Below are 27,973 nucleotides of genomic sequence, written 5' to 3'. Positions count from 1 at the left end.
TCCATGTGGCCTTCCAATTAGCCCACGTACAGTACGGAGAGAGCTCCATGGAATGGGTTTCCATTAGAGATGTCCGATAATGTCGGCCTGCCGATATTATCGGCCGATATATGCGTTAAAATGTAATATCGGAAATTATCGGTATCGTTTTTTTTATTATTGGTATCGTTTTTTTTTTGTTTTTTTTGTTTTTTTTAAATTAAATCAACATAAAAAACACAAGATACACTTACAATTAGTGCACCAACCCAAAAAACCTCCCTCCCCCATTTACACTCATTCACACAAAAGGGTTGTTTCTTTCTGTTATTAATATTCTGGTTCCTACATTATATATCAATATATATCAATACAGTCTGCAAGGGATACAGTCCGTAAGCACACATGATTGTGCGTGCTGCTGGTCCACTAATAGTACTAACCTTTAACAGTTAATTTTACTCATTTTCATTCATTACTAGTTTCTATGTAACTGTTTTTATATTGTTGTACTTTCTTTTTTATCCAAGAATTTTTTTTAAATTTATTTATCTTATTTTACAAATTTTTTTAAAAAGTACCTTATCTTTACCATACCTGGTTGTCCAAATTAGGCATAATAATGTGTTAATTCCACGACTGCATATATCGGTTGATATCGGTATCGGTTGATATCGGTATCGTTTTTTTATTATCGGTATCGTTTTTTTTTTTAGTTTTTTTTTTTAATTAAATCAACATAAAAAACACAAGATACACTTACAATTAGTGCACCAACCCAAAAAACCTCCCTCCCCCCATTTACACTCATTCACACAAAAGGGTTGTTTCTTTCTGTTATTAATATTCTGGTTCCTACATTATATATCAATATAGATCAATACAGTCTGCAAGGGATACAGTCCGTAAGCACACATGATTGTGCGTGCTGCTGCTCCACTAATAGTACTAACCTTTAACAGTTAATTTTACTCATTTTCATTCATTACTAGTTTCTATGTAACTGTTTTTATATTGTTGTACTTTCTTTTTTATCCAAGAAATTTTTTTTAATTTATTTATCTTATTTTACTAATTTTTTAAAAAAGTTCCTTATCTTCACCATACCTGGTTGTCCAAATTAGGCATACTAATGTGTTAATTCCACGACTGCATATATCGGTTGATATCGGTATCGGTTGATATCGGTATCGTTTTTTTTAATTATAGGTATCGTTTTTTTTTTGTTTTTTTTTGTTTTTTTATTAAATCAACATAAAAAACCCAAGATACACTTACAATTAGTGCACCAACCCAAAAAACCTCCCTCCCCCCATTTACACTCATTCACACAAAAGGGTTGTTTCTTTCTGTTATCAATATTCTGGTTCCTACATTATATATCAATATATATCAATACAGTCTGCAAGGGATACAGTCCGTAAGCACACATGATTGTGCGGGCTGCTGGTCCACTAATAGTACTAACCTTTAACAGTTAATTTTACTCATTTTCATTCATTACTAGTTTCTATGTAACTGTTTTTATATTGTTTTACTTTCTTTTTTATTCAAGAAAATGTTTTTAATTTATTTATCTTATTTTATTTGATTCATTTTTTTAAAAAGTACCTTATCTTCACCATACATGGTTGTCCAAATTAGGCATAATAATGTGTTAATTCCACGACTGTATATATCGGTTGATATCGGTATCGGTTGATATCGGTATCGGTAATTAAAGAGTTGGACAATATCGGAATATCGGATATCGGCAAAAAGCCATTATCGGACATCTCTAGTTTCCATGGCCGAGCAGATGCATCTAAGCCATGCATCACCAAGTCCAATGCAAAGCGTGGGATGCAGTGGTGTAACGCAGTGGTCCCCAACCACCAGGCCGCGGCCCGGTACCGGTCTGTGGACCGATTGGTACCGGGTCGCGGCCGCACAAGAAATTAACACTTTTTTTTTTTTTTTTTTTTTTTAATTAAATCAACATAAAAAACACAATGTATACATTATATATCAATATAAATCAATACAGTCTGCAGGGATACAGTCCGTAAGCACACATAATTGTATTTCTTTATGACAAAAAAAAAATTAAAAAAATGTAATACCCCCGTCCCCTTCCCACCCCGGTCCGTGGGACAAATTTTCAAGTACAAAAATGTTGGGGACCACTGGTGTAACGCACGTCGCCACTGGACTCTAGAGCCCATAAAGACATGGATGACAGAGTCTGATGTAGGTCAACTTGACTGGCCTGCACAGAGTCCTGACCTGAACTCCGATAGAACACCTTTGGAATGAATTAGAACGGAGACTAACGAGCCAGGCCTTCTCCACCAACATCTCACCAATGCGTTTTTTTGGGAAGAATGGTGGAAAATTCCTATAAACACACTCCGCAACCTTGCGGACGGCCTTCCCGGAAGAGTTGAAGCTCGAATAGCTGCAAAAGGTCATCATAATGAACCCACCCTATGGGTTAGGAATGGGATGGCACTTCAAGTTCATACGTGAGTCAATATAGTGTAGGTGTCTCACATAGGGATTGTGAATGATAAGCAACAAAAATAATAATAATGTAGATTCCCTCGCGAAGGAGCGCGCAAAGGGAGGGGGCGGGGCTTATCTCCACTCGTTAGATAAACCCGGGCGGCTGCTCTCATGTGACTCCGGTCCTTGTGACTCCTAGACTAGGGAGTCCTCACCTCTCCTCCCCTTCGCCTCGCTCATTTTTTTAAATTTTTTTTTATTTGTTGTTGTTTATCTGCACGGGGGGCTTTTATTTATGTCCATTCCACTCGTTCTTAACTCCTCGTCTTGTGCCCGATGACGACGCGCCACTTAAAAAAAACAACCCCATTGAAGTACTCCTACTACTAAATAACTACTGAAGTCTGTGTTACTTTTCTATGAAATACTGTTGTTTGTGGTCTTATCAGTCGCCCACTGGACTTTATCATTGGGACTGTTTACATCTTTCATATATTTCCTAGCCAGAGTGGTGCTGTTGCCATGTATTTAGCTGCAAAAAAGAAAAGACATTTGTATATAGGGATTTTAAGGACGCTTATATGAAGCTAATGGAACAAAATCGCCTGAAAAGTATTTGTAGTGTTTTTTTTCTTTCTTCGTTTAGTTTGTACATTTTTATTTTTACCATATGCTTTTTATAGATGAAGTGTTCTCCATGTTTAAAACTTCCGACTATACTTTATTCCGAGTGTGTAGCTCCTACTGTTCCCGGAAGGTGAACGCGGTGTTGTTTTTTGCTCTTTTGTGTGTTGCTGTGTGATGTTGTTGTTGTTTCTCTCTCTTTTTTTTTGTTTGTTGTTGTTGTTGTTGTTGTTTTTGTTTTGAAAGATGAGGTGACCTTCTCAATGCACAGGCCTCGTGACTGTTTTATGCAATAGAAAATGGATTAGCTAGATGCTATATTGTATGTGTGCGAGCAGTGGTGCTCCTGTTTGTACATGATGGACACGGAAACACTAAAAAGGCAATAAAGACGACTATTGAGGAAAAAAAAAGGAGAAAAAAAAAACATCTTCCAAAGACAACCTAAGGACTCGAAATTCCTCTATTTAGATTATTTATTATGAATTTTTCTTCTTCTAAAAAAACAACATACAAATCACCATCTTTTAACCTCTCATCGCTGTCTCTTACGGTGCCTCTCTGCTCACAGTAGTCATCTAATGTGTAGCCATGATCAATAATCAATATGTTGCTGCTAAAAAAAAACAAAAAAAACAAAGTAGGAGGTCCACAGCAGGCACAAGACTGTAAACAACTTGTTGAATTAGGTCCGGAAGTTGAGCAACTCAACCATAACGTTGAAAAAACATGCTTTTTTTAATGACATTTAATCAATGTTGGGTTCTGACGTTGATTTTACCGTTGAATTTTGGTCATTTCCCAACCAATGTCCTACAACTCAAATATAACGTTGAAAAAAACATGATTTTTGATGACATTTAATCAATGTTGGGTTCTGACGTTGATCTGACCATTGAAAGTTGGTCATTTCCCCAACCAAAACAAATACAACGTTGAAACAACATTCTTTTTCACGACATTTAATCAATGTTAGGTTTTAACGTTGATTTGACCATTGAATTTTTGTCATTTCCTAACCAATATTCTACAACACAAATACAACGTTGGAACAACATGCTTTTTGACGACATTTAATCAATGTTAGGTTCTAACGTTGATTTGACCATTGAATTTTGGTAATTTCCCAACCAATATCCTTTAACTCAAACGTAACGTTGAAACAACATGCTTTTTGATGATGTTTAATCAATGTTGGGTTGTGACGTTGATTCGATCATTGAATTTTGGTCATTTCCCAACCAATGTTCTACAACTCAAACGTAACGTTGAAACAACATGCTTTTTTTAATGACGTTTAATCAATGTTGGGTTTTGACATTGATTTGACCATTGAAAGTTGGTCATTTCCCAACCAAAACAAATACGACATTTAATCAATGTTGGGTTCTAACGTTGATTTGACCATTGGATTTTGGTCATTTCCCAACCAATATTCTACAACTCAAACATAACGTTGAAAAAACATGCTTTCTGATGACGTCTATTCAATGTTGGGTTCTGACGTTGATTCGACCATTGAAATTTAGTCATTTCCCAACCAACAACGTGGATCCAACGTTAGACACCAACCTTGTCTCAATTTACAAATACAACTATTTTTGCAAGGTTGTTTCAGGGTCCGTTTTAAAGGACATGTACGTAAAAACAACGTTGTATCAATGTCTTGTGCCTGCTGGGTCAGAGGTCTTGCTTAGGGCTGCACGATTTGAAGAAAAACGGCAATGAGATTTTTCTCCCCAACAATTGCGATTGGATTTGCCATTTATTTCCAAACACACATAAAAATGCATAAAACTGCGGAAATAACGAGTGAAGGAAGACATGTTAGTTTTTGACCGGCAATCAACATGTTCTGGTCTCAAGGTGCAGTCATTTACGTTCAAAAGTATTTGGCTTTAGACAGACAGACCTTTGTCTACATGATGCTCTTAAACTGGAAAAAATAATAGAAATCAATAAAAACTATACAGGGAGGTTATTTTTCTAATTTTGCTGGATGATATTTTGTCCCACAAATTATTGCCATTAAATTGTCAGCATTATTTTGTGACCAAATAAGCACTAATGTACTCATAATATATAATAATAGATAGGAGAGTGAATCTTTGGGTGTCGAACGATTCAATCCGGTTCCTGCGGTGAGGATTTGATTCAGAATCGGTTCTTCATTCAAACAGACTCTTGCAATGTATTATTTTGTGTAATAATTATAATGAAACTTTTTTAACCTATTTAAAATAGATTATTCTAAAAAAAGAAGAATTTTTTTTTAACATGTTTAATTGTAAATCCAATAAACAAATGTTAAAAAAATTAAAGACTCTTATTTAAAATCTATTCATCCACCCATCCATTTTCTACCGCTTGTCCCTTTCGGGGTCGCGGCTTATTTAAAATATTTTTATTAATTTTTAAAAATGTTAACCGATTTTTGAACATTATGAATGGATTTAAAATCGGGATCCAATAAACAAATGTTAAAAAAATTAAAGATTCTTATTAAAAATCCATCCATTTTCTACTGCTTGTTCCTTTCAGAGTCGCGGCTTGTTTAAAATATTTTTTTTATTAATTTATGAATTTATTATTGGCCTAAAATCGTTTTTTTTTTTGTTTCTTGTTTTTTTAAATAGATTCTTATAAAAAAAATATTTTTAAAAGCAATAAAAAAATTAAAGATTTTTATTTAAAATCTATCCATTTTCTACTGCTCGTCCCTTTCGGGGTCACAGCTTGTTTACAATATTTTTATTAATTTATAAAATTTTGTATCGATTTTTGAACATTATGAATGGATTTAGAATCGGGATCCAATAAACAAATGTTAAAAAAATGAAAGATTCTTATTTAAAATCCATCCATTTTCTACCGCTTGTCCCTTTCAAGGTCGCGGATTATTTAAAATATTTTTATCAATTTATTAAATTTTTTAATACATTTTTTCTTGGGGTCGCGGCTTGTTTAAAATATTTTTATTAATTTATTACTTTTTTATTGGCCTAAAATCGTTTTTTTGTTTTTTTTAAAATAGATTCTTATAAAAATTTTTTTTTAAAAACCAATAAAAAATGTTTAAAAAAAATTAAAGATTGTTATTTAAAATCCATCCATTTTCTACCGCTTGTCCCTTTCGGGGTCGCGGCCTGTTTAAAATATTTGTATTAATTTATAAAAAAAATTACCGATTTTTGAACATTATGAATGGATTTAGAATCGGGATGAATAAAAAATTAAAATATGATACTATTTTTTGTGCACGCCTAATAATGCAATAACCATTCAAAAGGCTATAAACTTATTTCCTATTACTGTAGAATTGTTTACCATTGTACTGTAATTGGAAGGTAAATAACTTTTAATTATCCTAAATAAACAAAAAAAATCTTTGGGTGTCGAACGATTCAATCCGATTCATGCGGTGATGATTTGATTCAGAATCGGTTCTCCATTCAAACCGACTCTTGCAATGTATTATTTGGTGTAATAATTCTAATGAAACTTTTTTTAAACAGCTTAAAGGTTAGAAAAGCTTCATGTGGTTGCATGGAGATGGCTTAAAATCTTTTTTTTTGTGTTTTTTTTAAATAGATTCTTTTAAAAAAAAAGAAAAAATTGTATAATAATTGTATTTCTGGACTGTATATGTCAACAATCCAATAAACAAATGTTAAAATTTTTTAAGATTCTTATTTAAAATCCATCCATCTTCTACCGCTTGTCCCTTTTGGGGTCGCGGCTTATTTAAAATATTTTTATCAATTTATTACATTTTTTATCGATTTTTGAACATTATGAATGGATTTAGAATCGTTTTTTAAAAATGTTTTTCTTAATTTTTTTAAATAGATTCTTAAAAAAAAAAAAAAGTATAATAATTGTATTTGTGGACTTTATATGTCAACAATCCAATAAACAAATGTTAAAAAAATTAAAAATTCTTATTTAGAATCCGTCCATTTTCTACCGCTTGTCCCTTTCGGGGTCGCGGCTTATTTAAAATATTTTCATTAATTTATTACATTTTTAATCGATTTTTGAACATTATGAATGGATTTAGAATCGTTTTTTAAAAATATATATATATTTTTTTTTTAAATAGAATCTTATAAAAAAAAGAAAACATTTTATAATAATTGTATTTCTGGACGTTATATGTCAACAATCCAATAAACAAATGTTAAAAAAAATTTAAGATTCTTATTTAAAATCCATCCATTTTCAACCGCTTGTCCCTTTCGGGGTCGCGGCTTATTTAAAATATTTTTATCAATTTATTAAAATTTTTATCGATTTTTGAACATTATGAATGGATTTAGAATCATTTTTTAAAAATCTTTTTTTTTTTTTTTTTAAATAGATTCTTATAAAAAAAAGAAAAAATTGTATGATAATTGTATTTCTGGACTGTATATGTCAACAATCCAATAAACAAATGTTAAAAAAAATTAAAGATTCTTATTTAAAATCCATCCATTTTCTACCGCTTGTCCCTTTCGGGGTCGCGGCTTATTTAAAATATTTTTATCAATTTATTACATTTTTTATCGATTTTTGAACATTATGAATGTATTTAGAATCGTTTTTAAAAATATATATATATATTTTTTTTTAAATAGATTCTTATAAAAAAAAATGAAAAAATTGTATGATAATTGTATTTCTGGACTGTATATGTCAACAATCCAATAAACAAATGTTAAAAAAATTAAAGATTCTTATTTAAAATCCATCCATTTTCTACCGCTTGTCCCTTTCGGGGTCGTGGCTTATTTAAAATATTTTCATTAATTTATTACATTTTTAATTGATTTTTGAACATTATGAATGGATTTAGAATCGGGATGAATAAAAAATAAAAATACGATACTATTTTTAGTGCACGCCTAATAATGCAATAACCATTTAAAAGGCTATTAACGTATAAAATGTAATATAATAAATACATATATATATATATAGAATAAATAAAATATGTAAAATATATTTCCCATTACTGTAGAATTGTTTACCATTGTACTGTAATTGGAATGTAAATCACTTTTAATTAACTTAAATAAACCAAAAAAATATATAATTTCTGTAAGCAAAAAATTAACTTAAATAAACATTGAACATCTTTTTTTCGCCCTGTTGGAAAAACTAGATCGGGTTATCTTTTTTTTTTTTTTTTCTGTCCGTGTTGATGGGCTCGTATTGCCCATCTGGTTTTGAAGCCGAAATACGTCACATTTTGTCTTCGTGTTTGTATTTTTTTTTTCTCTTCATTTTTGTTACTTTGCAGAACTTCTCGCTGGCCAGTCACCGGTGAATGACTGAAAAGAGGGCTCACTGCGTTCAGTAAATTTTTACTGTTAAAGCCATGCACGGAGTGAGACCTCTTTCTCCTTCTGTGACGCGAGCGGCGGAAGAAAACAAACACATTCATCGACGGGAAACGTCATTTTCATTCGATTGATCCCCTTATTCAAAATACATCCATTTTCTACCGCTTGTCCCTTTCGGGGTCGCGGCTTATTTAAAATATTTTTATTAATTCATAAAAATTTTCATTGATTTTTGAACATTATGAATGGAGTTAGAGGACCGTTCTGATTGGCCAACGTGTCTGTCACTCAAAAAAACAACAACAAAAAAACCTCCACCTTTTTTGCAGTTTGGTAATGGCACTATTGAGAAAGGAATGGTGCAGCCCTAACACCCCCCCTCATGAAACCATGCCGTCTCCTCCGTGGTTTCACCGCCTCATCCTCAGGACGTAGCATGAGTGCTAGCCACAGAATCTGCCTTGTTGTCATCCTGACGCCACTTAGCTGACACTAATCTCTCTTCTATCTTTCTGTTGTTGTTGTTTTCTTCCTTTTCACGTCCCCCCTTCTGTGTTTGCCCTCTTTTTTTTTTTTTTTTTTTGTCTCCTCGTCCGTCTCGTCCGTGTCCGTCTAACTCTAGCTGCCACGGCGACTAACCCATGACCCCACCCACCCCCCACCCCCACCCCTTGACCTTCTGACCTTTCCACCCATTGATGACCCCGCCCATCTCCGCACTGCTGGCGCGCTCATTGGCCAGGCGCCCCCCTTCCCCTTCCCCTCCTCCACCTTACCCCCCCCCCAGAGGCCGGCGCCGGGAGCGACCCGACTGCTTCTGTCTAACCAGCGGACGGCGGCGGCCATGGCGCCCGTAACCCGGCGGGGACCGCGCCCATCGACCTTTAGCCGACGTGCCTTCCTCTCACATTGTACTCACAGCAGGGGGGGGCTGAGTCCACCAGCAATAATTACTACTAAAGACTACTGAAGATGCTAATTGTACTCATCCTGCACAGAAAGAGAGGTGCGCATTCTACTTCAGCTCAACAATCTCCGCATATATTTACATATTCAATTAACCACCTCGTTAACGCGGCTCCACACCCAAATGCAACCCATCTCTGCAAAAAAAATTTGACAATCGAAATTGTCCCTGGGCAGCGTTTAAACCAGGCCTGCCTGGGCTATTATTTTGCCACGGGGGGATAAATTTAGAGAAAAAAAATGAGTCTGGGGACCGGTATATCTGATTTTTAGGAACAAAAACCTCGCAATATTGTCTGATTGAAAGCTGAAAAGGTTTTGACAGACCGCCTTAAAAAAACGAAATGGAATTTTACATTACTATGAACGATAAAACACTGAAAATTGACAACATATGAATGAAAATTCCACAAACACAGCAAAATATGAACGCAAAGGGTAAAAATCTATTTTAAATAACTACTGCTCAAAAAATAATAAAAAAACTTATAGCTGACAGATAAGTCTGGAGTTGATCTAGAGCAGGCCTGGGCTATTATTTTGCCACGGGGGGACAAATTTAGAGGAAAAAAATGAGTCTAGGGGCCGGTATATCTGATTTTTAGGAACAAAATCTCGCAATATTGTCTGATTGAAAGCTAAAAAGGTTATGACAGACCACCTTAAAAAAAACGGAATGGAACTTTACATTACTATGAACGATAAAACACTGAAAATTGACAACATATGAATGAAAATTCCACAAACACAGCAAAATATGAACGCAAAGGGTAAAAATCTATTTTAAATAACTACTGTCATTGCTCAAAAAATAATAAAAAAAACTTATAGCTGACAGATATGTCTGGAGTTGATCTAGAGCAGGCCTGGGCTATTATTTTGCCACGGGGGGACAAATTTAGAGGAAAAAAATGAGTCTGGGCGACGGTATATCTGATTTTTAGGAACAAAATCTCGCAATATTGTCTGATTGAAAGTTAAAAATGTTATGACAGACCGCCTTAAAAAAACGAAATGGAATTTTACATTACTATGAACGATAAAACACTGAAAATTGACAACATATGAATGAAAATTCCACAAACACAGCAAAATATGAACGCAAAGGGTAAAAATCTATTTTAAATAACTACTGTCATTGCTCCAAAAATAATAAAAACAACTTATAGCTGACAGATAAGTCTGGAGTTGATCTAGAGCAGGCCTGGGCTATTATTTTGCCACGGGGGGACACATTTAGAGGAAAAAAATGAGTCTGTGGGCCGGTATATCTGATTTTTAGGAACAAAATTTCGCAATATTGTCTGATTGAAAGCTGAAAAGGTTATGACAGACCGCCTTAAAAAACACGGAATGGAATTTTACATTACTATGATTGATAAAACACTAAAAATTTACAACATATGAATGAAAATTCCACAAACACAGCAAAATATGAACGCAAAGGGTAAAAATCTATTTTAAATAACTACTGTCATTGCTCAAAAAATAATTAAAAAAAACTTACAGCCGACAGATAAGTCTGGAGTTGATCTAGGGCAGGCCTGGGCTATTATTTTGCCACGGGGGGACAAATTTAGAGGAAAAAAATGAGTCTAGGGGCCGGTATATCTGATTTTTAGGAACAAAATCTCGCAATAATGTCTGATTGAAACTGAAAAGGTTATGACAGACCGCCTTAAAAAAAACAGAATTGAATTTTACATTACTATGAACGATAAAACACTGAAAATTGACAACATATGAATGAAAATTCCACAAACACAGCAAAATATGAACGCAAAGGGTAAAAATCTATTTTAAATAACTACTGTCATTGCTCAAAAAATAATAAAAACAACTTATAGCCGACAGATATGTCTGGAGTTGACCTAGAGCAGGCCTGGGCTATTATTTTGCCACGGGGGGACAAATTTAGAGGAAAAAAATGAGTCTGGGGGCCGGTATATCTGATTTTTAGGAACAAAATCTCGCAATATTGTCTGATTGAAAGCTAAAAAGGTTATGACAGACCGCCTTAAAAAAAAACGGAATGGAATTTTACATTGCTATGAACGATAAAACACTGAAAATTGACAACATATGAATGAAAATTCCACAAACACAGCAGAATATGAACGCAAAGGGTAAAAATCTATTATAAATAACTACTGTCTTTGCTCAAAAAATAATAAAAAAAACTTATAGCTGACAGATATGTCTGGAGTTGATCTAGAGCAGGCCTGGGCTATTATTTTGCCACGGGGGGACAAATTTAGAGGAAAAAAATGACTCTGGGCGACGGTATATCTGATTTTAGGGAACAAAAACCTCGCAATATTGTCTGATTGAAAGCTAAAAAGGTTATGACAGACCGCCTTAAAAAACAAAATGGAATTTTACATTACTATGAACGATAAAACACTGAAAATTGGCAACATATGAATGAAAATTCCACAAAACCAGCAAAATATGAACGCAAAGGGTAAAAATCTATTTTAAATAACTACTGTCATTGCTCAAAAAATAATAAAAAAAAACTTATAGCCGACAGATATGTCTGGAGTTGATCTAGAGCAGGCCTGGGCTATTATTTTGCCACGGGGGGATAAATTTAGAGGAAAAAAATGAGTCTGGGGGCCGGTATATCTGATTTTTAGGAGCAAAACCTCGCAATAATGTCTGATTGAAAGCTGAAAAGGTTTTGACAGACAGCCTTAAAAAAAACGGAATGGAATTTTACATTACTATGAACGATAAAACACTGAAAATTGACAACATATGAATGAAAATTCCACAAACACAGCAAAATATGAACGTAAAGGGTAAAAATCTATTTTAAATAACTACTGCTCAAAAAATAATAAAAAAAACTTATAGCTGGCAGATAAGTCTGGAGTTGATCTAGAGCAGGCCTGGGCTATTATTTTGCCACGGGGGGACAAATTTAGAGGAAAAAAATTAGTCTGGGGGCCGGTATATCTGATTTTTAGGAACAAATTCTCGCAATATTGTCTGATTGAAAGCTAAAAAGGTTATGACGGACCGCCTTAAAAAAAACTGAATGGAATTTTACATTACTATGATTGATAAAACACTGAAAATTGACAACATATGAATGAAAATTCCACAAACACAGCAAAATATGAACGCAAAGGGTAAAAATCTATTTTAAATAACTACTGTCATTGCTCAAAAAATAATAAAAAAAACGTATAGCTGACAGATATGTCTGGAGTTGATCTAGAGCAGGCCTGGGCTATTATTTTGCCACGGGGGGACAAATTTAGAGGAAAAAAATGAGTCTGGGGGCCGGTATATCTGATTTTTAGGAACAAAACCTCGCAATATTGTCTGATTGAAAGCTAAAAAGGTTATGACAGACCGCCTTAAAAAAAACGGAATGGAATTTTACATTGCTATGAACGATAAAACACTGAAAATTGACAACATATGAATGAAAATTCCACAAACACAGCAAAATATGAACGCAAAGGGTAAAAATCTATTTTAAATAACTACTGCTCAAAAAATGATAAAAAAAAACTTATAGCTGACAGATAAGTCTGGAGTTGATCTAGAGCAGGCCTGGGCTATTATTTTGCCACGGGGGGACACATTTAGAGGAAAAAAATTAGTCTAGGGGCCGGTATATCTGATTTTTAGGAACAAAATCTCGCAATAATGTCTGATCGAAAGCTAAAAAGGTTATGACGGATCGCCTTAAAAAAAACGGAATGGAATTTTACATTACTATGATTGATAAAACACTGAAAATTGACAACATACGAATGAAATTCCACAAACACAGCAAAATATGAACGCAAAGGGTAAAAATCTATTTTAAATAACTACTGCTCAAAAAACAATAAAAAAAACTTATAGCTGACAGATAAGTCTGGAATTGATCTAGAGCAGGCCTGGGCTATTATTTTGCCACGGGGGGACAAATTTAGAGGAAAAAAATGAGTCTAGGGGCCGGTATATCTGATTTTTAGGAACAAAATCTCGCAATATTGTCTGATTGAAAGCTAAAAAGGTTATGACGGATCGCCTTAAAAAAAACGGAATGGAATTTTACATTACTATGATTGATAAAACACTAAAAATTTACAACATATGAATGAAAATTCCACAAACACAGCAAAATATGAACGCAAAGGGTAAAAATCTATTTTAAATAACTACTGCTCAAAAAATAATAAAAAAACTTATAGCCGACAGATAAGTCTGGAGGTGATCTAGAGCAGGCCTGGGCTATTATTTTGCCACGGGGGGGGCAAATTTAGAGGAAAAAAATGAGTCTGGGGGCCGGTATATCTGATTTTTAGGAACAAAATCTTGCAATATTGTCTGATTGAAAGCTAAAAAGGTTATGACAGACCGCCTTAAAAAAACGGAATGGAATTTTAATTTTTTTTTACTGAATGAGGCGCCCAGAATGTACATGAAAATATTAACTATGAACGATAAAACACTGAAAATTGACAACATATGAAGGTCTCGATCGACATATTTGACAAAAATGCAACAAACACATCAAAATATGAACGCAAAGGGTAAAAATCGAACTTAAATAACCCCAAAAAATTTGGGGGAATGACGGCGGGCCAGATTGAAAAACTTAACGGGCCTTAATTTGCCCAGGTCTGGTTTAAACGCATGCGTCAGCTGTCTAAAATTAGTTTTTTTGTACATTTCAGGGGTGTCCAAAGTGCGGCCCGCAGCAAATTATTTAAAGGCCCCCAGGCCCATTTTGAAAATACTATTTCAAGAAAAAAAGAAGAACTTATAAAGTGGAATAAAAAAGCCAAAAATGTGCAATGTAATGAGAAAATGTTGCAATATTGACACTGATACCACAAAGGCTGTTTTGTTTTTTTTAATTGTCATTGCTTAAAAAAAAAAGATAAAAAACGTATAACCGACGGTTTTTCACCAGCAGCCCACCAGCTCAGTCTGTCAATATAGCATCATAAGCTATATTGCGCGGCTAATCTTAGTCCGTCTGCGTTAGCGCTTGTAATAACAATATCGTTAATGCTTGCTTCTCGTCAAGAATGCGCTTGAAAGTGAGGTTTTGTTTCTCTGCCTGGTTCTAAAAGAAGTCAGACATCAATTTTGGTTCACCCGACTATACACACATCTTTGTGCAAATTTTTTTGTTTTGTTTAATTCTCCGTTTTTGGGGGGGTTTAGATTCCAAAGAACACTGAAAACATTGAAAGCAAATTAAAAAAGAAACACAACGTGATGTAAAAAAATAAATAAAGGCTTGAAAAAATTTCTGGTTTTATATATATATATATATATATATATATATATATATATATATATATATATATATATATATATATATATATATATATATATATATATATATATATATATATATATATATATATATATATTTATTTTTTTTCTTTATTTTAAAAAAATTTTTTTTTTTACTTATTTTATTTTATTTATTTTAATTTTTTTACTTTTCGGCATATTCGAAAAATGAGACGAAGTAAAGAGATACATTATTAGATATTACACTCATTAGCTTTGATCTAGCTTTTTTTCAAAATAATGCACACACGTTATAAGGACAATTTCAATGCTGATGATGCATTTAGTAAAATAATAGAAGAAATTTGGCAAGCAGTAAAATTGGTAAACACGCATTGAGACCATAAAGTGTGTTGTATCCGATTAATCGAAAAACTAATCGATATATAACTCGATTTCGGAATTACTGGTAATCGACAGCTGCAGCCCTAAAATCAAGCATGGGTGGAAGGGACTCTTTCAAAGTAAAATACCCGGAAGAGAAAACAAAAATGTATGTAATTAAATAAATAAAAATGTGCTTGCACGTTAGGTTTCGTTTTGCCGCGTGGTTTTTAAAAGAAGAGAGAAATCTATTTTGTTTACACACATTTTGGGGCAATTTAGTTTTTTAATCCTCAGTTTTTTTTGGAGTTTAAGTTAAAAAAAAAAACACTTAAAATTTGACAGCAGTTGTTTATTAAAGCACAACCTGATGCAATGTCACTTGGGGGAAAAAAGCCTAAAAAAATCACTACTTTTGTCGCAGCTTTTGTAAAAAGCTGCTGCGAAATAAGCATTTTTGGCTGTAAATTATTTTTTTAAATCACAAAAAAAATTATATATATATATATATATATATATATATATATATATATATATATATATATATATATATATATATATTTTTTTTTTTCCCCTCAACATATTCTGAAAATTTGATTATTTTTTTTAGCTATATTATATATATATATATATATATATATATATATATATATATATATATATATATATATATATATATATATATATATATATATATATATATATATATATATACATATATATATATATATATATTTATTTTTTTCCCCTCAACATATTCTGAAAATTTGATTATTTTTTTTAGCTATATTATATATATATATATATATATATATATATATATATATATATATATATATATATATATATATATATATATATATATATATATATATATACATATATATATATATATATATATATATATATATATATATATACATATATATATATATATATATATATATACATATATATATATATATATATATATATATATATATATATATATATATATATATATATATATATATATATATATATATATATTATTAGATGTATAGATAGATTTAAGATATTACATTCATTATTAGCTTTATCACCTACAGTATAACACAAAACTTAGACACGATAGTTTAGCGTTCATTGACCTACGTTGGATTGGTTTGAACGAAAACACAAAAGTTATTTAGATTTAGCTTGCAAATAAAACTGAAAACATTGATAACAAATTTTAAAGAAAATCACAACCTGTTAAAAACAACAACCCTGAAAAAAAAACTCAAGCATTTTAAAGAACTGCTATGAAATAAGCATTTTTGGCTGTAAAAACAAAAAATCCCCCAAAAAAGCCTAAAAATATTTGTATTTTTATTTTTTTTTACCCTCCCAGGGCATATTCTAAAAGTGAGTTCAATTAAAGAGATGCATGATTAGAAATTACACTCATTAGCTTTATCTGCTAAAACACTAAACTAATACACAATAGCTTCCAGTAGGGTTGGGTTTTATATGGCCCCAATGCATTTTCTGCTGAAAATAATGGAAAGTGCCGCTCTACACTGCAAACTTGGAATTGCCACAACGCACATTTTAAGACATTCAACACTCCATTGCCATTTGGCGGCTAAAGTGGATATAGCACACAAGGGTTGGAATTGGGGGTTAAATCACCAAAAATGATTCCCGGGCGCGGCACCTCTGCTGCTCACTGCTCCCTTCGCCTCCCAGGGGGTGAACAAGGGTGACGGGTCAAATGCAGAGGGCAAATTTCACCACACCCAGTGTGTGTGTGACAATCATTGGTACTTTAACTTAGCGGGCTTAAAATGTGTCACGTTTCATGTGTCAGGTAAACCGCAATAAATGGGGCTGTATGAATCCACTTCCCGCTGTAGCTTTTATGGACCTACATTGTTTCCACTAAAGGAGATATTGGAATCGACACAAACAGAAAGAAGTTTAAAGCATATTAATACGAGCCTGTCACCAAATCTGCCCCCCTCAGAATCATCTTCCCTTCCCTTAAATGTTGTTTCTAAAAAAAAAAAAAAAAGAAGAAGAGTGCCTTATTTCACGTTGAGCCAGCGTGGGCCTTGTTGAGCGTCAAGTAAAATGCCAAAAGCAGATCCTCTCCATTCCCTTTTCAAAGTCATCCGCCATGCAAAGTGTATTCAACTGTGCAGAGGACTGCAGACTTGTACTGTTTACCTGCCCCCAAAGTGCCAACACGGTATTAATCACACAGATGCCTACTTGATGTGTGTGAGGGTGCAACACTGTTATATACCAAGTGTGTTTGTTTGTAACTGGCAGAGAGGCCTTGCTATCATGTACATCCTGTAACCACTTTATCATGTATTTTTATATTCTATTTTGTACATGGAAATAACATTAAATGACCTTTTCACAGATGACGCCTTACCACGGGATTTGAATAAAATCTATATGCAGTATATATACATATATATAAACCCCAAAACCAGTGAAGTTGGCAGCTTGTGTCATTCGTAAATAAAAACTTATATTCAATTGATTAGACTGCGAAGACAAGATATTTAATGTTTTTTTTTGTGCAAATAACCATCAACTTAGAATTGAATGGCAGCAACACATTGCTAAAAAGGCAGGCCAGTCTTTTACTACCAAGCCACGCCGGCCATGATAACGTCGCTCGGACGGCAACATGTGTCGCTCCAAAAGCTGTATGTACCTTTCAGCGTTAATGGCGCCTTCACAGATGTGTAAGTTACCCATGTCTTGGGCACTAATACACCCCCATACCATCACACATGCTGGCTTTTACACTTTGCGCCTAGAACAATCCGGATTGTTCTTTTCCTCTTTGTTCCGTCCACAGTTTCCAAAAAACAATTTGAAATGTGGACTCGTCAGACCACGGAACACTTTTCCGCTTTGCATCGGTCCATCTTAGATGAGCTCAGGGCCCAGCGAGGCCGGCGGCGTTTCCGGGTGTTGTTGATAAATAGTTTTTGCTTTGCACAGTAAAGTTTGAACTTGCACTTACAGATGTAGCGACCGACTGTAGTTACTGACAGCGGTTTTCTGAAGTGTTCCTGAGCCCATGTGGTGATATCCTTCACACACTGATGTCTGTTTTTGATGCAGGGATCCAAGGTCCTTAAAATCATGGCTTACGTGCAGTGATTTCTCCAGATTCACTGAACCTTTTGATGATATTACAGACCGTAGATGGTGAAATCCCTAAATTCCTTGCAATAGCTGGTTGAGAAATTTCGTTTTTAAACCATACCATCGCGGATGCTGGCTTTTCAACTTTGCGCCTAGAACAATTTGAATGGTTCTTTTCCTCATTGTTCCGGAGGACACGACGTCTACAATTTCCAAAAACAATTTGAAATGTGGACTCGTCAGACCACGGAACACTTTTCCGCTTTGCATCGGTTCATCTTAGATGAGCTCGGGCCCCAGCGAAGCCGGCGGCGTTTCCGGGTGTTGTTGATAAATGGTTTTCGCTTTCGTTTTAACTTGCACTTACAGATGTACCGACCAACTGTAGTTACTGACAGCGGTTTACTGAAGTGTTCCTGAGCCCATGTGGTGATATCCTTTACACACAGATGTCGCTTTTTGATGCAGTACCGCCTGAGGGATCCAAGGTCCTTAAAATCATGGCTCACGTGCAGTGATTTCTCCAGATTTTTTGAACCCTTTGATGATATTACAGGCCGTAGATGGTGAAATCCCTCAATTCCTTGCAACAGCTTGTTGAGAAATGTTGTTTTCGACAATTTGCTCAGGCGTTTGTTCACAAAGTGGCGACCCCTCGCCCCGTCCTCGTTTGTGAACGACTGAGCATTCCCACGGAAGCTGCTTTTTATACCCAATCATGGCACCCACCTGTTCCCAATTAGCCCGTTCACCCGTGGGATGTTCCTAATAAGTGTTTTGACGAGCGTTTCCTCAACGTTCTCAGTCTTTTTTGCCACTGGTGCCAGCTTTTGTTCCAAATGAGATAATATTTGCAAATATTTCCAGTTTGAACGTTAAATATCTTGTCTTTGCAGTCTATTCAACTGAATATAAGTTGAAAAAGTTGTATTCTGTTTTTATTTACGACTCACACAACGTGCCAACTTCCCTAGTTTTGGTCTGTATTGTATATAAATCACAGTGTCCTGCAATACTGGAGATGTCGTCTGTGTTAACTGGAGCCTCCTGTGCCTTTTTTGTTGTTTTTTTGTACACCAGTGTGACAAATTAACAGTTTAGTTCCACATTAATCAGCAGCCAGTGTAGGCTATACTAAACTTTTCTGTGTTTTAACCACTTTTTAATCTGATTTCTGGAAAGGTCTATGTCGGAATGATGACATTTTAACTTGGAATAACTTTGTACTGAGAGAAAAAAAAAAAAAAAAGGCACACCATTAAACTCAATAGTTTGTGAAACTAACCAACTTTGTTGCTTTTTCCTCTGTAAGCACCTAATTATGCAAATGAGCTTCCTTTCCGCATACTAATCAGCAAACACTTCTTTGCGCCGACAACAACAACAAGGGCCTTTTTCACACACTCGTACAAAAGGAACACACCCCTTCCGACCGAAAAGCGGGGAAAAGGCCACAAGCTGTTTTCCCCCCTTTTCCCCGTCTTCTGTCCATCTTTTTCTCCCGCCGGAGGGAGGGGAGGACCTCGCACATATTTGTGCGATGGGAGCGAGCGAAAACACACCCCGGACTCGCCATGGTTTCTCCGAGGCATGCACATGTATAACCACGGGGGTGTCAGGTTCGAAGGTCTAAATGTCGAGGGGATATAAGGGAAATTGATTGTGCAAGCTCGCCCTTAAACATCTGCGCCGGATCACAGCCAGGGGGCTCGTGCACTCGCACACTCGCCAGTGCACTGAGACCCGACATAATGCCGGAGAAAGTAAAGAAAAGGCCGGATGGATGTCACGGATGGAGTACACTTGGATATGGCAGGTGAAGTGCACTGAGGTGAGTATTCCAGGAGGGGTTTCAACTCACCAATAAAGACTGGAAGTAAGTACACTGCAGGGAAGTGCACTGAAAGGAGAGTGTAGCCTTAAAAAAAAGAGCACTCAGAGGGCCGTTTTAAATGAAGTGGCAGACCACCTTAAATGAAGTGCAAGATCATGTTAAAGAATGCCACAGTGAAATAACTGGCCGGTCAATATTGAATGACGTAGCAGGCCACATAAAATAAAGTGGCAGGCCACATTAAATGATGTGGCAGGCCACACTAAATGATGTGGCAGGTAACAATCAAGGGGGCAGGCTACATTTGATAATGGGACAGGCCACATCGAATGATGTGGCATGGTAAATAATGTGGCGGACCATTTTGAATGGAGTGGCAGGCCACATTAAATAGTGTGGTGGTCCACATTGAATGACGTGGCAGGCCGTCGTAAATAATGTGGAAGACCACGTTGAATGATGTGGCAGGCCACCTTGCGGGTCACTTTGAATGACGTGGCAGGCCACTTTTGATAATGTGACAGGCCACATTTGATAATGTGGCAGGGTATGGTAAATAATGTGGCGGACCATTTTGAATGGAGTGGCAAGCCACGTTAAGTAGTGTGGTGGTCCACATTGAATGAAGTGGCAGGCCACATTGAATAAAGTGGCAGGTCGGTGTAAATAATGTGGAAGACCACATTGAATGATGTGGCAAGCCACATGAAATAAAGTGGCAGACCACACTAAATGATGTGGCAGGTAACAATCAATGTGGCAGGCCACTTTTGATAATGTGGCGGATCATTTTGAATGGAGTGGCAGGCCACATTAAATAGTGTGGTGGTCCACATTGAATGAAGTGGCAGGCCACATTTAAAAAGTGTGGTGGTCCACATTGAATGAAGTAAAGTAAATAATGTGGAAGACCACATTGAATGATGTGGCAGGCCACCTAGCGGGTCACTTTGAATGACGTGGCAGGTAACAATGAATGTGGCAGGCCACATTTGATAATGTGGCAGGGCATGGTAAATAATGTGGCAGACCATTTTGAATGGAGTGGCAGGCCACATTAAATAGTGTGGCGGTCCACATTGAATGAAGTGGCATGTCGGTGTAAATAATGTGGAAGACCACATTGAATGATGTGGCAGGCCACATGAAATAAAGTGGCAGACCACACTAAATGATGTGGCAGGTAACAATCAATGTGGCAGGCCACATTTGATAATGTGACAGGCCACATCACGATGTGGCAGGGCATGGTAAATAATGTGGCGGACCATTTTGAATGGAATGGCAGGCCACATTAAATAGTGTGGTGGTCCACATTGAATGAAGTGGCAGGCCACATTAAATAATGTGGTGGTCCACAATGAATGATGTGGCAGGGCATGGTAAATAATGTGGCGGATCATTTTGAATGCAGTGGCAGGCCATTTTAAATAGTGTGGTGGTCCACATTAAATGGAGTGGCCGGCCGGAGTAAATAATGTGGAAGACCACATTGAATGATGTGGCAGGCTACGCAAAATAAAGTGGCAGGCCACATTAAATGATGTGACAAACCACACTAAATGATGTGGCAGGTAACAATAAACGTGGCAGGCCAAGTTTGATAATGTGACAGGCCACGTCGAATGATGTGGCAGGGCATGGTAAATAATGTGGCAGATCATTTTGAATGGAGGAGCAGGCCACTTTAAATAGTGTGATGATCCACATTGAATGATGTGGCAGGATGGAGTAAATAATGTGGCAGACATATTACATAACATATTGTGTCATTTATCTACCTATTATTTTGTCTACATTGTGATGGATTATTATTTTGTACCATTTTATTTACTGTTAATATCTGCTGTAATATTCTGACGTTGATGTGACCATTGAATTTTGGTCATTTACCCAACCAATATCCTACAACACAAATACAACGTTGAAACAACATGCTTTTTGACGACGTTTAATCAATGTCAGGTTGTGACATTAATTTGACCATTGAATTTTGGTCATTTCCCAACCAATATTCTACAACACAAATACAATGCTTTTTGATGACGTTTAATAAATGTTGGGTTCTAACGTTGATTTGACCATTGAAATTTGGTCATTTTCCCAACCAATATTCTACAACACAAATACAACGTTGAAACAACATGCTTTTTAACGTTTAATAAATGCTGGGTTCTGACTTTCATTTAATCTTTAAAATTTGGTCATTTCCCAACCAATATTCTACAACACAAATACAACGTTGAAACAACATGCTTTTTGATGACGTTTAATCAATGTTGGGTTCTGACATTCATTTGACCATTGAATTTTGGTCATTTTCCCAACCAACATTCCACAACACAAACACAACGTTGAAGCAACATGCTTTTTGACCACGTTTAATCAATGTTGGGTTCTGACTTTCATTTAATCGTTAAAATTTGGTCATTTTCCAACCAATATTCTACAACACAAATACAACGTTGAAACAACATGCTTTTTGGCTACGTTTAATCAATGCTGGGTTCTGACGATGATTTGACCATTGAATTTTTGTCATTTCCCAATTTACAACACAAATACAACGTTGAAACAACATGCTTTTTGACGACGTTTAATAAATGCTGGGTTCTGACGATGATTTGACCATTGAAATTTGGTCATTTCCCAACCAATATTCTACAACATAAATACAACGTTGAAACAACATGCTTTTTGGCGACGTTTAATCAATGTTGGGTTCTAACGTTGATTTGACCATTGAATGTTGGTCATTTCCCAACCAATATTCTACAACATAAATACAACGTTGAAACAACATGCTTTTTCACGATGTTTATTCAATGTCAGGTTGTGACGTTGAGTTGACCATTGAAATTTTGCTCATTTCCCAACCAATATCCTACAACACAAATACAACGTTGAAACAACATGCTTTTTGACGACCTCTAATCAATGTTGGGTTCTGACATTCATTTGACCGTTAATATTTGGTCATTTCCCAACCAATATTCTACAACACAAACACAACGTTGAAACAACATGCTTTTTGACGACGTTTAATCAATGTCCGGTCCTGAATCATTGGTACTTTAACTTTAACTTTAACATTAATTTGACCATTGAATTTTTGTCCTTTCCCAACCAATATTCTACAACTCAAACACAACGTTGAAACAACATGCTTTTTAACAACGTTTAATCAACGTTGGGTTCTGACATTCATTTCACCATTGAATTTTGGGTCATTTTCCCAACCAACATTCCACAACACAAACACAACGTTGAAGCAACATGCTTTTTGACGACGTTTAATCAACGTTGATCCGACGTTGAACGCCAACGTCGGTCTCAATTTACAAACCCAACTATTTCGCGACGTCGTTTCACCGTCACTTTTTTTTAAAGGACATGTACGTATCAACGACGTTATTTCAATGCATGGTGCCTACTGGGGTACAGTACTGTTTTTAATTGAAACATCGGTGTACCGTACCACCCCCGGCGCTGACGGCCACAGCCTTGAGTCCGGACACAAACTCGTGCATGTTCCGCACGTTCGGACATAGTTTCTCTTTAAAATCCCAGAGTGAAACAACAAGTCTCCTCCGCGCTGAATGCAGCCATGGGTGGCTCATTCGGCCTCTGCCTGCCCTTCCTGCTTTCATTGTGGACTTTTTGTTGGGGCGGGGGGCTATCGGAGGGTGTGTGTGTGTGTGTGTGTGTGATATTGAACTTCAGGCTTGGAGTTGAGCCTGCTTCTCCCCACCCATCACAGAGAGAGAAAAGGACATTATGTGAACGCCGCTGACAGTCCTCTGGACAGGAAGGAGCGGCCATGGCCGTAAAGGGAGAGCATTAAAAAACAGGAGTGGGTGTGCAAGTGTGTTTTTGTGCCGTCTTTTTCCCCTGTTTTCAATCAACTTTTCACGCTCTTTTAATGTATTCCGCAGCGGGCCAACAGCGGGCCCACAAATAAAGGGCCAGGGCTGATTTACACGGGGCATGTATGCACGGCATTCCGCACGTAATGAACCTCACCACATTTCCTCCTCTCGGTCAATATTTGACGGGCGGAAAAAGGATTTGAACCCCCAAAGTTGTATTTCAAACCTCTCTCGCCCACTTCCCATGTAAATAGGGCCAAGTCCCCAGCCCCTACCCAAAAAAAAAAAAACCCTCCACACACACACACACCTCTCTCCGAGGCGGTTTAAAGGCCCGACACTGTCTCCTCGTTTCCGTGGCAACCGGCATACACTGGGGTCCTGTCGTGGCCTCTCTTGTCTTTTGTGTTTGGGAGCTCAGAGAGACAGAAAGAGAAGAAAGAGGAGGAGAGAGAGAGAGAGAGGGGATGAAAACAAGAGTTGGAAATAAAAGATGACATCATGCACGGCTATTTTACCCCCGGCCACCGAAAAATTTGCCGACGATTAGCCCGGCGCGGGTGCAAAGTAGGTGCATTCTGGGAGCGGAAAGAGAGAGAGAGAGAGAGAGAGAGTGGGGGCGAGAGAGGCCCTGGCCTGAATGGGGCATTGTGGGAAGACAGTGGGCACACTGGGCAGCGACACACAGAACACTAACTCACGGATGATGCCAGAGAATCTGAAAACACCCCACAGTGGGCGACAATGGCAAACTTCATCACTCCACTTGGCCACTTGTGAATACACACACACACACACACACACAATGGGACACACACACACACCGGGACACACACAATGGCAGAATCCAACTAAGATGCTCTGTTATGCCAGAAATTCTGCACACTGAATTCCTTCAGTAGCATTTGAAAAAAAGGTGCACATCATGGGAAAGTTGCGCACTCTCCCGGCACATAACACTACTTGTCTTGATCAATGTCCGAAAAAAAGGTTGATTAAAAAGTGGTGTTGTGAGCATCCGGCTGAATTAAATAGTGGCCTGGTGCAGAAGAAGCCTCACCCCCAACAGGTTTGACCTCTTCTTCTGGTGCGCCTTTCCCCTCGACTCTCTGCTGCCCCCCAACGTGCAAACTATGAAGCACATGTTTGTGCTCACCTACAGGTTTGTTTGTTTTTTGTTGTGTTTTTTTATTGAGCAATGTACACACAAACATATATTCTCAATGTACACAGAAAAAAATAAATCAAGGCACTTTCAACATATCTCAACATTATCAAACATCCATCGGGTTGAGCAAATACTGTCTTTCAATTTTCGGAAAGAAAATGAAAGCAAATACAAATAGGATATACAAATAAGAATAAATAACGCAAAATAGAATAAGATATACAAAGTGACAAAAGAAGGCTAGTCTAAATCACTTTACATTTCTCCAATAAAGATATCAATTTAAGGGCTTTTGTACTTTTAATAATTTCCCAAGATTTAATTGACCATTAAGCCAATTAGAAAATGTAGGTTTTCCTTTCATAAATCCACATTTATGTAGAAAAATGTTGCTTTTTCTAGCATAATAAATGTTGACAAAAATGATGACAAAAATATGCCAAATGTGATCTCTTTGCTAACCTACAGGTAAGGTTGACTGTTTAGGGGGAAATAAAGTCATATTTGCGAGGATTTGTTCCTAATAAAAATGGTAAAATATCAATATTACACCGTATTGGTTTATATTAGTATTTTTTTTATTTTGTATATTGGCCTTTTTTATACACAGATTGTCTTTTTGGTGATGATGATGTCAGTGGGAACTGAAGAAAAAAACAACTATTAATTAATTTGAATTTCATTTTGCAATACAAAAAATATTGCAAAGCCAAGCATTCTGTTTTTTCAGTGTTGGGAGCAATGTATGTATTTCATCATTTCCATTTCCTGTCTCATAATTATGACTTTTTGTCTCATAATTGTGACTTTTTATCTCATAATAAAGACTTTATCTCATAATTATGACATTTTTATCTCATAATTTCGACTCTTTATATCATAATCACGACTTTGTATGTCATAATTACGACTTTTTATCTCATAATGATAATTAATTTTGACTTTTTACCTAATATTCATGACTTATTATCTAATTACAATTTTTAGTCTCAAAATTTCTATTTTCTGTCTCATAATTTCGATTTTTATCTCATAATTATGACTTTTTTATCTAAATAAAATTTCGACCTTCTTACCTCGTATTTGGAGATTCTCTTCTTGGTGATGACGATGTCAGTGGGAACTGAAGAAAAAAACAACTATTAATTTATTTGGAATTTCATTTTGCAATACAAAAAATTATGCAAAACTAGACATTCTATTTTTGCAGTGTTGAGAGCGATGTATGTATCTCATAAATTCGATTTTCTGTCTCACAATTACGACTTTTTGTCTCATAATTGTGACTTTTTATCTCACAATTTCGACTTTTTTTTTATATCTCATAATAAATACGTTTTATCTCATAATTACGAACTTTTTTATCTCATAATTAAATTTTCTATCTTATAATTTCGATTTTTTATCTCATAATTATGACTTTTTATCTCATAATAATTTTGACCTTATCTCATCATTTCAATTTTTCATCTCATAATTTCGACTTTTTATCTCATAATCATGACTTTTTATCTCATAATTATGACATTTTTATCTCATAATTACGACTTTTTGTTTGATAATTCTAAATAAATAAATAAATAATAAATAAATAATAAATAAATAATAAATAAATAATAAATAAATAATAAATAAATATGTATTATTTAGTTTGATAATTGTGACTTTTTATCTCAAAATGTCCACTTTTGAATCTCATAATTTAAATTTTCTGTCTCATAATTTCGATTTTTATCTCATAATTATGACTTTTTATCTTATATTAATTTCGAACTTCTTATCTCATAATTTTGACTTTTTATCTCATAATCGTGACTTTTTATGTCATAAGTACGACTTTTAATGTCATAATAATGACTTTCTTATTTATTAATTTTGACTTATTTTTTCACAACAATTATGGCCTTCTAAATCTCATAATTTCGATTTATTTTTTATCTCAAAATAATAACTTTTTATCTTATAATTTCGACTTTTTATCTAAAATGATTACATTCTTATCTCATAATTATGACTTAATTTCATAATTTTGACTTTCTTGTCTTATAATTTCGACTGTAATCTTTTTTATCACATGATTATGACTCACCATTTAATTGTTTTTTATAGTTGCGAAAACGGGCTTCTTTAATACCTATATACAATAAACGGTTTTATTTACGTCTTATATTTCGTATAACAAAACATGAAAATCATTAACCAACAGAAACAAAGCAAAAAACTAGAAAATGGATGGATGGATGTTTTTATATGACACAAGAACCGGAAGTTGCTATTTTTAAAGACAGGTTCAGTTCAGTTCAGAATCATTTTAACAATTTATAAAGCGCATTCAAAAACAACCCTAGTTTTACTTTTGTTATCATGTGTCTGAAAGACCAGGTAATTATTGACAAATATTTATTTTATATGTAAACGCAAGCTACAACCTTCCATTTTCCTTTCTCCAGTTCGCGGGCTTGTCTTTAATTGGCAACTTCCGGTTCCGGTGTGGGAAGATATGAGAAAAACTTTTGGCATTGATCTCTTTTTTTTCTTCCTTTCTGATCACTGATCATTTTAATTTTTGTTATGTGAAATTTGAAATACAAATTTCACTGTTTTTGTACATTTAGCTCTTCGACGCTGAAAAAAAAGAACGCTTTGTTTTTCAATTTGATTTTTTTTGTATTTCAAAATAAAATGTAGATAAACCAATCGTTTTTTGTTTTTCATTTCTCATTCATGAAAATAATATTCAATGACAAAACAACACACTTACCTATCTTGGAACTCAGGTACTAAATCCGCAAGTGGGTTGATAATGGGGAAGGTTTGTTTTTGGGGGTAAATTCACAAAAATAAATAAAGGCTAATTAAAAAAAATTGTCACAATTATCCCTTGAATATGTTTCTTTTGATTTGATATTTATTAAGGATCCCCATTAACTGGTTGCCACAACAACCCACTAGT

The 27,973-nt window shown here is 35.2% G+C and overlaps 2 protein-coding genes across 2 annotated transcripts in view; one reads left to right on the top strand and one right to left on the bottom strand.

The window, feature by feature from the left end:
- Positions 1 to 10,598, top strand: part of qki2 (QKI, KH domain containing, RNA binding 2) — a 74,777-nt gene extending 64,179 nt beyond the window's left edge. Inside the window, exon 9 of the mRNA XM_062057231.1 lies at positions 9,037 to 10,598. Coding sequence (XP_061913215.1) covers positions 9,037 to 9,059 — 23 coding nt within the window. The 3' untranslated portion in view covers positions 9,060 to 10,598. The remainder of the gene's footprint in view (positions 1 to 9,036) is intronic.
- Positions 1 to 27,475, bottom strand: part of bicral (BICRA like chromatin remodeling complex associated protein) — a 201,240-nt gene extending 173,765 nt beyond the window's left edge. The window contains exons 1-2 of the mRNA XM_062057236.1: positions 27,450 to 27,475; positions 26,097 to 26,143 (exon numbers count right to left, since the gene is read on the bottom strand). The gene's annotated coding sequence lies outside the window, so the exon portion shown is untranslated. The remainder of the gene's footprint in view (positions 1 to 26,096; positions 26,144 to 27,449) is intronic.
- Between the last annotated feature and the right edge of the window lie 498 nt (positions 27,476 to 27,973).

This window comes from Entelurus aequoreus, linkage group LG08 (assembly GCF_033978785.1).
Source record: "Entelurus aequoreus isolate RoL-2023_Sb linkage group LG08, RoL_Eaeq_v1.1, whole genome shotgun sequence".
Classification (NCBI taxonomy): Eukaryota; Metazoa; Chordata; class Actinopteri; order Syngnathiformes; family Syngnathidae; genus Entelurus; species Entelurus aequoreus.
Note: the sequence above shows the minus strand (reverse complement) of the source record. Positions and strands in the feature narration are given on the sequence as shown.